Source organism: Eufriesea mexicana, unplaced genomic scaffold (genome assembly GCF_001483705.2).
Source record: "Eufriesea mexicana isolate 0111107269 unplaced genomic scaffold, ASM148370v2 scaffold5767, whole genome shotgun sequence".
Lineage (NCBI taxonomy): Eukaryota > Metazoa > Arthropoda > Insecta > Hymenoptera > Apidae > Eufriesea > Eufriesea mexicana.
In genome coordinates this window covers 286935-302265 of record NW_016913695.1, presented here as the reverse complement: position 1 = coordinate 302265, position 15331 = coordinate 286935, and the positions used below count along the sequence as shown (strand labels likewise).

The 15331-nt window shown below is 33.0% G+C and overlaps 4 protein-coding genes across 7 annotated transcripts in view; all 4 read right to left on the bottom strand.

The window, feature by feature from the left end:
* Nucleotides 1-1097: 1097 nt before the first annotated feature.
* Nucleotides 1098-2221, bottom strand: LOC108552225 (uncharacterized). Its single transcript, XM_017906658.1, has 4 exons — nucleotides 1895-2221; nucleotides 1624-1773; nucleotides 1449-1550; nucleotides 1098-1374 (listed from the first exon to the last, which is right to left on the bottom strand). Exons 1-4 carry the CDS (start codon nucleotides 2066-2068, stop codon nucleotides 1183-1185), a joined length of 618 nt encoding a protein of 205 aa, XP_017762147.1. The 5' UTR covers nucleotides 2069-2221; the 3' UTR covers nucleotides 1098-1182.
* A 270-nt stretch (nucleotides 2222-2491) lies between these two features.
* LOC108552205 (waprin-Thr1) lies at nucleotides 2492-3726 on the bottom strand. Its single transcript, XM_017906626.1, has 4 exons — nucleotides 3309-3726; nucleotides 2983-3048; nucleotides 2652-2825; nucleotides 2492-2583 (listed from the first exon to the last, which is right to left on the bottom strand). The coding sequence occupies exons 1-4, from the start codon at nucleotides 3313-3315 to the stop codon at nucleotides 2492-2494; spliced, it is 339 nt and encodes a 112-aa protein (XP_017762115.1). The 5' UTR covers nucleotides 3316-3726.
* A 1148-nt stretch (nucleotides 3727-4874) lies between these two features.
* LOC108552203 (waprin-Phi1) lies at nucleotides 4875-6779 on the bottom strand. 3 transcript variants are annotated; one of them, XM_017906623.1, is made up of 4 exons: nucleotides 6665-6779; nucleotides 5572-5661; nucleotides 5323-5498; nucleotides 4875-5152 (listed from the first exon to the last, which is right to left on the bottom strand). In XM_017906623.1, exons 2-4 carry the CDS (start codon nucleotides 5634-5636, stop codon nucleotides 4890-4892), a joined length of 504 nt encoding a protein of 167 aa, XP_017762112.1. In that variant the 5' UTR covers nucleotides 5637-5661; nucleotides 6665-6779; the 3' UTR covers nucleotides 4875-4889. The 3 variants fall into 3 exon arrangements, with proteins under 3 accessions (XP_017762112.1, XP_017762113.1, XP_017762114.1); XM_017906624.1 differs by lacking the exon at nucleotides 6665-6779 and adding an exon at nucleotides 5996-6462; XM_017906625.1 differs by lacking the exon at nucleotides 6665-6779 and adding an exon at nucleotides 6007-6462.
* A 2163-nt stretch (nucleotides 6780-8942) lies between these two features.
* stumps (DBB domain-containing protein stumps) overlaps nucleotides 8943-15331 on the bottom strand; it is a 64035-nt gene continuing 57646 nt past the window's right edge. For both annotated transcript variants that reach the window (XM_017906695.1, XM_017906696.1), the window contains 13 exons: nucleotides 15011-15170; nucleotides 13830-14217; nucleotides 13473-13769; nucleotides 13257-13392; nucleotides 12706-12896; nucleotides 12322-12394; nucleotides 11896-12204; nucleotides 11304-11729; nucleotides 11090-11209; nucleotides 10906-11000; nucleotides 10545-10764; nucleotides 9836-10423; nucleotides 8943-9056 (listed from right to left, as the gene is read on the bottom strand). In XM_017906695.1, the coding sequence (XP_017762184.1) occupies nucleotides 9040-9056; nucleotides 9836-10423; nucleotides 10545-10764; nucleotides 10906-11000; nucleotides 11090-11209; nucleotides 11304-11729; nucleotides 11896-12204; nucleotides 12322-12394; nucleotides 12706-12896; nucleotides 13257-13392; nucleotides 13473-13769; nucleotides 13830-14217; nucleotides 15011-15170 (3020 nt within the window). In that variant the 3' untranslated portion in view covers nucleotides 8943-9039. The remainder of the gene's footprint in view (nucleotides 9057-9835; nucleotides 10424-10544; nucleotides 10765-10905; nucleotides 11001-11089; nucleotides 11210-11303; nucleotides 11730-11895; nucleotides 12205-12321; nucleotides 12395-12705; nucleotides 12897-13256; nucleotides 13393-13472; nucleotides 13770-13829; nucleotides 14218-15010; nucleotides 15171-15331) is intronic.

Below are 15331 nucleotides of genomic sequence, written 5' to 3'. Positions count from 1 at the left end.
ATAGTTATAAAGTTACTTATAATGCATTTTTTTCATTAAAGTGTTTTAAATTAACAAATTATGACTTATAAGCTTGTGATGTAAATATTCATTTATGCTTACCAGTTTATCTCGATAGATATTTAATTACCGTCCAGTATGTTCAAAGTGTGAAAAATTCAATTTGTACAAACTTCAAACGATCAATAAATGTGGAAACGGCTGTATCCTATCTTGCGGTTTTAGCCTGTCTTTATCTTTTTTAGTTCAGTTTTATCTGCTTGTACACAAGGGAAAATTTGTTTGATTATATACATGTTATCGACGCACGGAGTGCGAAGAGTTATGTACATGTATCAAAAAAATATTCATGTATCGTTTCTTCCATCCTCTATGTATAACAGCCATTTCCTATTAGGATTCCACACAAATAATATTTTAAAAGAATAATAAGTATTTTAGTGATACTTAAATATTATTAATTATACCTACAATTTATCATCACAAAATATTTGTTTGTTTCTATATAAGATTTCCACAAATTTTTTAATTACACAATATTTATTTTGTATTGCTACAAATTCAATTGATACATTTTTAGTTTTGTATCAGTATGATTTAGAAAATAACCATACAGATGAATTAATACTTGTGGTGATTAATTATTAAATATAGATATAGTTAAACTTTAAAAAATAGCCCGATTTGTTGGTAAAAAGTGTTTTTAAATGGCATTGCTTGATTATTTATATGGAATGTCCCTAACATTATAAACATTTTAACAAGAAAACAATTTAAATGAAACTAACAGTTACCATTCTTTTTTTTTTTTTTAATGAAAGCTTATTTAATGAAACATTATTAAACAATTCTCAGTCAATTTGAAATAATAATTTAAATGCAACAGATATTATCATCAGATGTATCGATCATTAATGAACAAATCAAAATATAATTTCATGCTTTTGAAATAAAATATCTCATAAGATATGTTTTTTTTATATATGATGTATGATTTAGTTAATTTTATAAGAATATATAATAATAATTATTATTATTTATAAAACAAATGATAATTTTTTATCTTTTTCAATTTTAATTGATGTTCCATGCCACTGTAAAAGAATCAGATTTGTGCACAAACACGAATAAATGAAAAATGATTATTTCTTATATAAATCTTGGGGACTATATTCTTTCACATCAAGAACTTAATTTTGCTCCTAATGGCTGTGGTCTTGAATTGCGTTCAACCCTTTTCTGTTGCTGCTCAAATAATCGTTGTTCTCTTTCTTTTTGTTTTTGTTCCCTCAATGTTTTTGTGAGATCTCCAAACTCCTTTGTTGTTTCTTCCTCCCAACCAACAGCATCATCTTCCCATTCTCCCAATTCATTCTATATAAATAATATTTTACAAATTTATTCCTTTTCATTAAAAATAAAATTAAAAACAAAAAATATATACTTACAGAAGGCATGGGATCAAATTTTGATGAATTCCAAGATGTATTTTCTGAAACCTTATCTTTAACTAAGATCTTTGTCTGCATAGTGATCTTTGGTGTCATATTCTACAGTAAACATAAAAAATAAGATATTTTGTCTATTACACATTAATAATATAATAACAATAGAAATAATTACCTCAAAAAAATTTAATTGCTGTTCTTCAGTCGATTCTGGTTTGAAAGCTTGCTGTCTGTATTCTTCAATTTTTGTTTGTATTGTATTAACTGGTTTATCTGATATGACCACGACAGGATTTTCCTCCCATTGATCCCAGTGCTCTAATTCCTTGAGCAAGTATCTTCAGTGATTACTATTATCGGAGTCAATGGTACAACAAGATTTACATAATTTTTAAATCATTGTAACATATTAAACTAAAAAGATGAATATAATATTTGAAACTCACTGGTTGTGTTGACGTGTTATTTAAAGTGTTCGGTACTACACCAACTGCAGATAGAGGAATGGAATCACAGGATGATCTTCTTCGACGTCGAAGACAGCACATTGCCCGTCTAAATACTCCCAGCAGAAGTACGATAAGGGTTTTCAACCGATTTACTAAAAATTCTACTGCCATCTTAATATCGGCATAAGTCCAACCTCTCTTATGATGATCAAAAATGTATATAGTTTTATTGCAAAGAATCAAGACTGGTCAAGTATCATTTTGTTACAAAATTTCCCAAATAAAATAACTTTATTATCGTGACACTTTGTAATCGTTTTCTAAATTCGGATTATAAGAATACGCTTTTCACTTAGCATACACTTCTAGAGGTTATCGAGAAATATCGATTAAAATCTGTATGTCGACTATCGACTCATTTTCAACAGGTTGCTATCGTTACTGATCGCAGGTCGACTTTTGTAATTCAAGTTTTAAGTTTTTCTAATGAATGGGAATTAGATTTATTAAAACGTATACAAAATAAAATAACTAAAATGAGAATGATCATTTATTTCATAAAAGAAATAATATTATTACATTTAAGGAAATCGTTTATGTACGAATACATTTTTCACGCTTTGTTCTACGATCAAATTGACACTTTTCATATGGGCCACATTTTATTCCAGCACAATACACATTGTCTACAAAATGAACTTTATTAGATATCATAAAAATTAAAAATCTTAAATAATTATGCTAACTTCTTTACCGTTTGATGATCCCTTATATCCACTGCCGGTACTGACAGGACTCGCTTGAACACATGATTTACTTCCACATTTATTCGGGCAACATTTCTCATTAAAAGAGCATTGATAATCTGAAACGCATCTAGGAGTGCATTTCGAAACACTGTTTTTTAATGGACAATATCCTTCTTTACCTAAAAAGAAAAAAAAATAACGAATAAGGTACATTTATAATATTATTGCAATAATTCAAAATAATTTATTTAATAGCGAGTAGAAACTCCATTAGTTTCGAGTGAAATGTCAAGCGTTTTTCTTGAAACAGTTATGCATTTAAAGTAATTAACTTACGAGACAGCTGAGCGACTGTCACGGCAATTAACAAGCACACTGTCAATACCAGGACTGTTCCCCTCTCTATGGTAAGATACAGTTTATTATTTAGCAATCCAAAAATAAAAGTCTAAATACTTAAAATGTACAATGTAAACAAAAAGTAAATTCTATTTTCATTTAAAATCATTTATCAGTAAAAAATTTATTTTTTTGTTTTATATGATTTCCGAAACTGGACATTTTATCGTATTTCTCCTGTTTTCTTAACTTATACTTTTTGTTCACTTGATACACTCTGTATATCGGAGTAGAAAGAAACTAGTTTTTATGAAAATACGTACTATACATGTTTTTTTGTTCGGAGTCCTTTTTCACGATATTATTCTTCTGGGATTACTAGATTTGTCCTGTTCGGAGATGAAACACGTTTAACCGGTGCACGATAAGATCTCAGCTTCTTAAATCTTTGTATGTCATTTTCCTTCCTATTTTATCCCCTGACCAATCTTTATATTGTTATCTCTATTACTTCCATCTTTATCTTGCGGTCGGCGAAAGGTATATGTCATAGAACGTACAGGAAGCAAAGTGACCGACTGATTCAACAGTTTCTTAATATTCCCCGACATAATATCAGTTTATGAACATCTTTATGACTATTATCGGTATGTTTTTGTGTTGTGAGTCAAGTGTTCGGTGAATAATACACTTGGGTATTTTGATTCAGTACGTGAATTTCAGTGACTCATACAGATCTCAGGATCGTATTCTTTTCTCTGATTGATGCAAATTGTCCTTATTAAATGAGATTAAGTAATAAATGGCATAAAAATAGGATGGTATAGTTTATAAGTAAGAAATTAAAGAACAATAAATGGAAGTAATAATTGTGTTTACATTTCACGTATCGTAAATTGTATAGAACGTAACAAGTTTTCTTATTCATCTTTTTTAGTTATTTAATAATATAGTTAGAAAATTCTAATAAAAAAATCTATAGTTAAAAAATTAAAAAATTTTTCTAGCCTAAATATATGATAAATTTTTATAAATTTATTAGGATTTTGAGTTTTCTTCGAGTGCCATAAGAGAATAACGTTTCCCCTTAATTTCTTTTTTGTAGAATTTAAAAGTTTATTATTTTTCTTTCAACTTCCTTAATTTTTCTTTTAATAATAAAATAGTTTTATATTTAACTTTTAATAATAAAATATTAACGATTACTTCCAAAAATAATTTAATGAAAATAAAAACTATTCTCCATTTTGTTTGCCTTTGTCAGTGGTTTTCTCTATTTAAATTTCGTAAGTGTATTTTTCAAGGATCTATGTAAATTTGAATCAGTAGGTTAATGACGTAACCTGTTACGTATTGTCATGAAATTGTTTTAAGAAATAGTAATTTAAAAAATTTGTAAATTCACTGTAGTACTTAAATTATAGATTCGTGCGTAAATTTAAATTCTAAATTTTTAATTTATAATAATATAAAGTAAAATCTGTGCTTTTTTACAACTTTAATAATCTTTTTTGCAATTTTAATAATTTTTAAATTGACATAAGACTAAAAGTTGGTTACTACATAGTATAAGTAGGTTGCAAATATTGTCATATACTTTTAGTTTACTATTGTTTTTAGAAAATTCAGTGCTTGAAAATATTAATAAATTTTAAGAACTAGATATTTAGAAACATTTAAAAAGATTAAAGTTGACAAAAAGTACTAATAAAATTTATCCTATGTTAATTACCATAACAATATACAATTAAAATGAAGATTTTTAGACTACAATTATTACAAATTTAATAATAATTGAAAGATATGGCACAAGGGAACATTTAGTTACTATGATAATCAGTATAAAGCTAAATAAGTAAAAACCATTTTTTCATGTTAACATTTTATGATAATGTATTATTACTCTATTTATAAAAATAATATGGATAATTATTTGGATCTCTGGGATTACTGTAAGGATTCCTGGGAATATTAGGTATGTCTTCTGGCAGTGGAACAATTGGAATATCCATGGATTCAACCATCTCAATGTCTGGCTTCTGACAGGCTAGGGCTCCACAACGATTCTTACAGCATTTCATTGTTCCTCTACAATCACTGTCAACACTGCAGGTTGGTGAACATACCCATCTTCCTTTTGGTATAGCTGGACAGGAACCTGGTTTTTCTAAATATACAGGTTAAAAAATTTGAACTAAAACTAGAACTAAAGTGAAAACTGACTTAAGTTTTCAAAAACTTTTAAATTCTTAAAGGAATTAGAATAAACTTATATTATCTCTACCAATTAGTAAATATAGGATTTTAATACTGATTATTTTGCAGCTGTTATTATACCTCTAGACACTATTTGTCTCATAGTCACTGGTTTTGTACAAACAAAGCCCCCACAATTAGTAGGACAACATTTGCCAATTCCTAAGCAATGTGAATCAGAGAAACAGGATTGGCTACAGATTTGCACGGGTAAAGGCGGTGGACAAGAACCTGGTTTCTCAGCAAAAGGTTTATACCTGAAGATATTATTATTTCAATTGTTTAAGAAGATTTATTCAAAATATTAAATTAATTAAAGAAGTTAGAAACCTGGATTGACCAAATGTGGTAACCAATGATAATGTCAACAAAAAGACCACTGAAAGCAACTTCATCTTGCAATTTACCCGTATTGAATTACTAAAAGCAAAGGATAATATTTGTAAGAAAGTTTAATTGTTTTGATAAAGTAAGTTTTAATTATTTCAAAAAGATAAATTTTAATAAAAAACTGCACTTCAACGAAATTTATTTTGTTTAAAATATTTTCACAGCCAGGGATCACACTTTTATAAGTACATTTATATTTTCCTTTAGCACATGTATTATTTTTTAATAAAATTTGATCAATAATAATAGTTGTTACTTTATATAACATTGAATTTATACATTTTTTAAAGAATCTCATAAATATATTAACTACTCTGTTATTTTTTCTAGGATCAAAGTAATATCTATTATAAAACTGTTTTACGTTTGACGGACCGATTTCAAATAATGAACGTGAACGTGACTTTTTCTCTTTTGTCGAAGGGAGAGCAATTTCTGTCCTATATAAGACTCATCCCCACTCAATAAACACACGGAGCACGTGGTAACTGCGGAAATCGGGGATCGTTGGTCCCATCTCAAATGTTGAACCGCAACGGTAATTAACTGGGCGAACCAATTAACGAGAAATCTAAATTGAGCGGAAGAAAGATAGTGGTTTCTATGAGCACCAGAGGTAAAGAAATGGGTGGGTGACTGTAGTCTACATTATTTCCTGGCCTTTTATTTGGGAAACAGTGTTTTTTGTGATATGTATTTATAGCTATGTCTTTACTTCCTATCGTTTATCGTATTTATACGACAAACAATGCTTTTTTTTTTTAATTGCAGTATTTTAATTAGGTTTAAAAGTGTTTTAATGAGATATTTAAATGACCATTTATTTTTAGTCCACCGATAAGTACCGATTAATTCAACAGATTTATCAAAAAACAATTGAATGGTAATATTTTACTTATACACAAATTTGAAATATTTTTTAAATATTTCTTTAAACAAATTTAAGAATTTGAGATTATATTTATGTTAAATATTTTGAATTCCAGGTGTTTTCTTGTACTCATTTAACTTTTTAATGGAAGAATAGAATTACCTTTGTGTTGTAAAATAAATGTCCTTTGTGAAAGAAAGGAGGTGTCTATTTATCACAGATCCTACACTTTTTGAAAATGCCAAAAGTGCTTCTCCTGGTCGAGATGTTGATACTACGACTGGTCGCTCAATACTGACGATGAATATTCAATTACATAGTTTATTCAGAAATTCATGCCTCTATGTACACGTTGCTGACATCACTTATTCTTTAACGATATATTGTTTGCCGTATCAAACTTCAGAACAAGGTGTTGTCCTTGTGAATTTCGAAAAATAATTGTTAAACGTTTGTAAATGTTTATTCACATTAATTCTTTAAATGATATTTTATTATTAAATTTATTATTCTTAGAGGATGACATCAAAAATACTTTCGAGAAAAAAGATGGATTTATTGATTAAATTATCAAGAATGTTTACTTTCAGATTTTTTCCTCTCGTTATTCATTAAATTCATGTGAATGTACGCAGCAAGTTGTATAATTTATTTTACAAGTATGATTTTCGAGGATAACTGGTTTTCTTAGAAGCATAGATAGTCTATGATATTCTTACAACAGATTTTTCTGTAAAAATTATAACTATCTTTCAAAGTATGTATCATGATCGGTACAATTAGTATTCCATATTTTTGTTATAACTCTTATAAATTATTATTTCAGTCATTCGTGATTTATTGATTACTATTAAAGAATTTACTCTTAAAAAATGAGAATTTGGATAATATAAGGGAATGCGGGTCTATTTGTTTATCTAGAATAAATCCACACAAACATACACATATAAAATAAAAGAATATCTAATTGAGATACTAATTTCTGATATTTTCTAGATATGGTGCTGCTTTCGTTTGTCGATTGTAGGGCTAGATATACCAAAAAGCCTTTTAGAGAATACTATTGTTGGTGTGTTGAGGTATTTTTTCTTTATTCATTTTTTAATTTTATGTCTCTTATTGTAAGTATTTATCTTTTGAATATTCATCTATGATTTGAAATAAAAGCAATTTTTATTGTTTTACTCAACTATATTCTGATACGCGAATTTACTTGTAAATATGTGTATTACTTGTATATGTGTTATAGTTGTGTGAGAGAAAATTCTCATCTCACCACATAGTAATATGGATATCGAATTTAAATAAATTTTACAGTTTCTGTTATCTTCGGTTTTATTGATGTAAACATAAATATAAAAAGGATCTGGCAGATCCGGTAAAAAAAAAGTTATTACCCTAGACTACATATTACAATTAAAACGATAAATGCATCCTTGGTACTTGAAACACATTTCGTCGTTGCTCTTGTAAAGAAGAAAAGAAAAGAAAATTCGACGCCTGTACAGAGTATCGTTTACGCTAAAATATGATTACATTGTATGACGTATGAATTGTATGATTGATGACAAAATGATCACACGATGCTATATTTCGTTACGCAGTCTTTTGGCAACGTTAAAAATTTTTTTTAACAATTATCGTATAAATTGACCTAGCTTAACTTTAAACAAGGGCTACATAGATAATGGACTACAATAATAAAGCATAGGATAGAGAACAGTATGTACAGCTTATGATTTTGGCTTCCCGCCAAACAATGAAAATTTGATTTGGTGCTCGCTAGCATTGTATTCGTTCTTGGACCGAGATCCGAGCATTGGTTAATTAATTAATATACAACTTAGTGGTGTAATTAGAAAGCCTCAAATATTTAATAATTAATAGCTTTATAAATTCACTAAGAAAAATGTAATTGTCCTTCGAATGTTTCAAGTTCCATAAACTTAAAATCTTCGAAGATTTGAGGTTTCCAAAATTTTTTCTAATCTAATTAAATTTAAGGAAAAGTTGAGACGATATTCTATAATATACTTAAAATCTTTTAATGCTTTTAAAGATATCTTCGTTACCACGAACAATAATGTTTCGACTATCCATAACGTTAACGAATTAAAAACTAATTAATGCATTGATTTTATTCTCGCAATGCATTCGAGGCAATTTTAGGGTAATAATGAACAATAAAAGTACTTAATTGTAACGTAATAGCATGAAAAATTGACTACAAATTAAGTCGCTCTTCATAGAATATTAAAATAAAAAAAGAAAAAGAAAAAAACACGAAGTATACACAAAAGGCATGAGACGTATTTCGAATACATTTTACGGACTTGTTCGCTTAAGGACTTTCTTGAAACGAACAATTTACATTTAAATATGCTACTAATACTAATGATTATGTAGAAGACTGACACTGAGTGCTTGAAATCATGCTCGAATACTTTTCCAATGAAAAACGATTGTCGAGGGCACCATCTTTGATTGATCCATCCATTAATATTTCCGGGAAATAAAACGACACTTCCGTTCTCCTTTTACTTTTTAGTAGCGACTACAACAGAAAATCGAAAAAAAGGTTTGACACATCCGCTATTGAAGAGAAATGAGTCGTACATGGCATTCGAACTCGTCAACGGTGATGAAAGTCCGCTTAAGTAATCAACGTTCGTGATTACCACCAGTAAGTGATACAAAAGGGAATGATCAGTGATCAAACTGGCAAAGAATTCGTGGAACAGATTTCAATGTATGTCTTGAGTCATTGGATATAATTTAATCTCCTTAAAGAAATATTTCTGGACATTTTCTAGATACATGAAGAACGTGGAAGTAAACTTTGACTCAACAATTCAGATGTATTTGATAATTTAGAAAGAAAGAAAGATGAAAAAGAATCGAGAAAATAGCAGGAAATATGTAATATGGATATATTTAGTCACGGATAGCTCATGAATCCTAAAATAGTTTATACCTGTGAGATATAATGGTCATTCATTTCATAGAAATTGTGATTATACTTCTAAAGATAATGATGTATAGTAAATTTAAAGGAATTGCAGATAAAAAATATTTGGTCTAAATTAGACTACATTCCTGGAGATATTCGTTAACCTATAAAATATTTAATAATGGAAATACAGAATTTAAATATTAACAAATTCATATTGCAATGGCATAACTAGATGGAATAATCTTTCCAATTATTGTCGAATATTTAAGAGTCAATATTTGAGGAAGAAAGAAAATATAAAAGAATAATAAATATTGTGACTTATTCAATTCAATACCATCATAGGTCGTTTTTTGAATTAAAGGAAAAAATAATCTTACCTCTTGGTGGAACAGGTGGAGCAGGCACCTTTTTGTTGGCATCTACTTTGTGATCCTGAGGAACATCAACGTTCATATATTCCGGCATTTTACCAATATCCGGTACATCTACACTCTCCGAACCATTCACCAGGTCTGTTTCCACGTATTCCTCGCTATTTTTACTTTGGATTTCATTCACGGCATGATCTTGACCTTGTACCTCATCAATGACCTTGTTTTCCCCTGTTTGATTGGAAGTTTCGACCTTAGATTGATTCTTTGAGGATTCAGCCACGTGGTCTGAGTCAAGAGAATGCCTCTGCTCGGCCTGGTGACCTTGAACAACTTCCTGAAACGAACTGATGCAGGCGGGTGTCACGTTCACGTAATTTGTTGGAATGCACATGCCAGCCGGTGGCACTGGTGCCGAGTTCACCGGGGACGGGTCGATGTTTGCGTAACTGTTGCCTGGTTGCTTGGGAGAGTCTGATTCTATGGCTTCAGTAGTCATTGGGGACGAATTTTGGATCATGTCCAGGTACTTCGGGTGATCACAGGGGGAACTTGGTGTTTTTGGTTCCTTTAGAGTGGCATCTGTCTTGAAAGCTGTTGATGATTATTGGATATTATTATTAGAAATATTTTACTCGAGTATTGATTTAAAAATATCGAAAATGAACGTACTTTGTTTGCTTCATTTTTTCAATTTTAGATTACGGTTACTCACAGTGGATGGGTAATCCCGAAGGAGGAAAGGCAATGTAATATTCAGTGTCCTCAGTCTTTGATGGTGGCTGCGAAGGTCTCAGGTCAAGATCGTTTCCAGTCGAGGAACGAGGAGATGGGGAATACCTAAGTGCCGGTGAGTATCTTCCAGTAAATGGTTTCGGAGCTGGTGGTATTTCGTATGACATCACGCCCGGTTTGTCCTCTCGTGCATTTTGTAACTGAAACAATTCTTTATATTGATATTCTGTTTCGACATTACCATGGAAATTGAATTTTACTTAAGATGGGATAAGTATTTCTCGAGAGATATTCAAGATATTTTTTTACTGAGATCAATCGCAGCCTTTTTCAATACTAACTCGTCGATCCTCAGTGTCAGAATGAGTTCCACTGTCACCTAAACTAGTTCCGCTGCATCCGCTAGCAGTGCTCATTCTACCAGACGAAGATGAGCCTATTAGAATAAAAATCAACTTTAATTTTTGTCCAGGAGAAACAAGTCTAGTAACGTGATTTTCAAACAATTATTATTAAAACACGTACTTGAAACACTGCGAAGACTCAAGCTACTAACTGGTCTACGATCGGCTAGTGCACCATTAACATTCTCTACTTTGCTGGTCGAAGAGGAATCATCACTGCCGTTCGCAGAGTCTTTCGATTCTGAAAGAAGAAAACACGAGGTTAGAATAAATTAAAATTAAAAAGAAAAAGAAGAAAGACTTATTCATAAATTTTGCTGTCTCTTTTAACAAACCTTTCTTTCCTTTAGAGAAGAATTTTCTAATCCTATCAAAAGGAGTAGGGGCCTTCATTTCTTCCTTCAACTTCTTTTGTATCCTTTCGTACTCTTCCCTCATCGCAGTGAGTTGCCTCTGTTTATCTTTGAAACTTTGTTGGACATCATTACGATTTCTCCAGTTCTCGACCAGCCTCTCCACTTCTGTTATTGTGAACACATTATTCTTGAAGTCGTTTATGATTTCCAGTAGTTCGTCCTGGGGTCCAGATGGTTCCCTTGATTTTGTGCTGCTGGAATTGGAAGGCGCTCTGCCATAAGAGCAGGAAGATTGACTGTTCTCTTCTCGGCTATGTATGGGATGGGAATCCGGACGATTCTGTGTGGGCGTCGCTGTGCGGGACGGTTGTTGGCTTGCTACACTTGACGTCGGTGTTTTCGGCCCTTGAATAATTAAATTTGTAAAGATTTTTGCTTGGAAGTTGGGTAATTCAAAGTTCAAGTTTTAATTTGTAAATTTCCAAATATTTAATTTCAAAGACTATATAGTATCTTTTGTCTGTGTAGCTTCTATATCTTCATAATGACTGCAAGAAGATCAACGACCTACCAGCTGGATGCATTTTCATATAACCTTGAAGAGGGAGCTCAAGGCCGTTCGAAATATTCGTAGCAGGCGTTGGTGTTGATGAACCAACGACGACGGGAGTCGGTGCTGGTACGATCGAGTAATTTGCCTCAATGGGGTTATTGGTGGTCGGGCTAGGGGTTACTGATAATTGACCTGGCAAGATCAGAGACGTTATTGGTCTTGCGGCTGGTGGCACCGAGTATGCTTCGCTTAGAGGTCGTGGACGACAATAATCTTCTTTGTCGTTATTGGTGTCATTTGTTGTGTTAGTCGTTGATGGATCCGCACCTGAAAAACGGGTCATGTTGGTATTAGTTTCAACTTGATACCTTAAAAATTCTAATTTCAATTGAAATATTTGTACTTCAACGTTCATAAATATTTTAGCAAGAAAGGAACACTCACTGGCCGCTTGGTCTGTAGTGGTCTCGCTGATTACTTTTAGGTAGCTGTACATGTTAGTGAACTCGTTCATTTGCTGCGGCGCCGCGCATGAGGATTCAAGGGGAAGCCCGAAACATGCAATTCAAAAACAAGATAACAGTTAATTTACCGAAATCCATTGATGACTAATCGAAAGATCAACTAGAATTTACTCAGGAATAATAAATTAATTTTGTTCCAGTACTAATGAAATTTAATTGAACACGTTTTTAGTTGCAGATTTTCAATTGAAGAAGGAATAAATAGAATTTGGATCGTCCAAATGATAGTTAGGAATAGAGAAATATCGCGGAAGTACCGGTTCCAACTAATTCTGACGTCGCTTTAAAGGTGATGTTTTTGTACCATGTAGCCACGAAGCTGATGAGCTAATCTCGCGTGTCCCGCCTGTTCTGCAAGATCGGCAGGGGTGAGTTCTGACACGTTCCTCAGGTCACATGCTATGTCGCCACCTGGACATTCCAACAGTTGCCAGGCTAGTCTTTCCAAACCAAAACGGGCGGCAAAGTGGAGCAACGTCGGATTCTCTTCGGGACCTACAACGATTAGAGTTTAATTTATTCCAGAATCGTTTCAGAAATATGGTTTATTCGATACAATTCGATTTTTGGCAATTAAGATAAGTATTATATTTAAAAATTGATATTTTAATCATTTTATACAAGGTATATCTTCAACGTCTAAATTCAAATACTCAGACACTCAAATTAAAAAATCCAGGCACTCATACTTCTATTTATTTGATACAGGGTATTTGTTAAATTCTTCCAACTTCTTACCAACTAGCCGCCCTGTCGATCCAGTAAGCGTAACAAATAATGTTCAACGATAAAAGTCCGATTTAAAACACAAGTTTTTCTCTGTCAACAGATGAGCTTGGGTCAACTGATACTCACTTGAGTGAACTTTCTGAGTGGACACTACGCCACTGGGCGTGGACAGGAGGTTGAAGTGCGGTGGAACGTTTCGTTGAAACGCGTGGACCATCCAGTTATCTAACTGCTCGCGATCACCCGGATTGAAGCCAAAGGTCTAAAACCAATTTCCAAATTGTATCGATTCCGAATCGATGAAAGTATTTATAAAAATTCGCCAGTTTATCCAATTTTTACCTGACACATAAATTCTAGGGGGTTGTCATGGGCCCTGAGGATCTGATCGAGTTCCCTGAGCCTGCTCTCGCATTTTACTTGCCTCACTCCAAGTGGACAACCATTTTTCGATATACGAACGCCGACCAACATGGATACTTCCAGACATCTTTCCGGGATCGAGAATTGCAGGGCATAGGGGTTCCTTCGTTTAACATGGGCGATGTCGATCGCTTCGCCGCAGCGATCCACAATCACTGACACATTGTCCTCAGGTCGCAAGGGATCGTTCAGCAATACGATTATTCTGTTATGACCCTGCAAGACGCAAATGCTCGATTAACTTCATTCCAACTTATTTTCCCTCGATCGACTAACCAGCTTCACTTTCTTCGGATGAACCGAAAACGCGGTTTTGTCGCTTCTCAGGGCAGGAGGCGGCGTGGTGCCAAGGATTCCAACCGCGGCACCCAACAGTTCACCGACGAAAGTTTCATCCTGGTCCTTCACGAAGAATTTCCTCCACTGATTATACGAGACCAAGATCGACTTGTGGACGTCACTGATGTGGCTGTCGTGCACGCCCAACATCATCGCGAGCACCTTGTCGGTGATTAACTGTCTGGAGAGATTCGTCGCGTGTTCTGGCCGACTCTGAACCCGTTCCAATAGCACGGGACACACGACCACGATTTGCAAGCGAGCCGATCGAATCCTCTCCTCGGTCCCGGGTTGTATCGGTTCCTCTACTGTCACGTGACGAACTCTGTAATTCGAAATTACACTGTAATCTGTGTTGGCGAAAGGAACTCTCGAAGAGGGTCTAAAAGTATATTAACTCTTACGTTGGTACGGGTAGCTTTTAGATCTTAATTCGTGAAACCTTTGTGTGAAATTCGAGCGAAGCATTACATTTTGTTATATTGCGACGATATATCGATATTGCGATAGTTATCGATGATGGCTTTTGAAAGAGAAGGAATTGGAATTAATTACGATGTTCTATTTCACTCTGAGATCTGGAGGCTAGGAGTTATCATAGAAACATCGTTTGGTTTTGGTATAGTTGTTAATGGAGTACATGTAGGGGATATGGATTGGGAAAAGAGAAAGAGGTGTTGGATTCTAAAATATATTTACAACAATTAAATAACAATTGAATATTTGCTCGCACAAGCACTACACACTCGCACGACGCATCCCAGAAATCTCACGCAAATTCCGAGAACTCGTTCGTTTTTCTCGCATCATCTAATCTAAACATCCGTTCGATTCGCTCATCATTCGCAGCGATAATGATTGTTTAGATTTATTCGTCATTCGCACCGACATTCATCCCAAATACTCTCATTCATCTCGTCCCTGCATACACATCTCTAATGGGGAGCAAGCAAAGATCTTAGAAGCGTAGATGTAATATTACAGGAAGCTGATATAAATGTGAATCTGAAAATTAAAAGATTTCAATTTAAATATTGAAATTCAAATTTAAATATTCAAATTCAGAAATTCGTATTCCAAGATCTCTATTATACTCGGTGAATTGGAGTTAAACTTACTTGAAAGGCGGCCGGCCCTGCTGCCTGCTGATCTGCTCGAAGCACGCCGTGAGATAATTGACCCACAGGCTCGAAATTTCGCTGTCTTTACTCGACACAAAGAGTACGTCATCCTCGGGATGTGAATCGATCTTCGATAGCCCTGTAGCCGATCGTGACCCTGGAAAAATTTATTCCAATTCTATACTTCATTCCAGAATAATGCGTCCATCGATTTACTTTATATAATTTTCATCAGTGTTCAGAAAGGTTTGAAAAATACCATCTCTCCCAATTCCCGAAGAGAGAATTCCCAATTCCCGAAAAAAAGGGGGGGGGGGG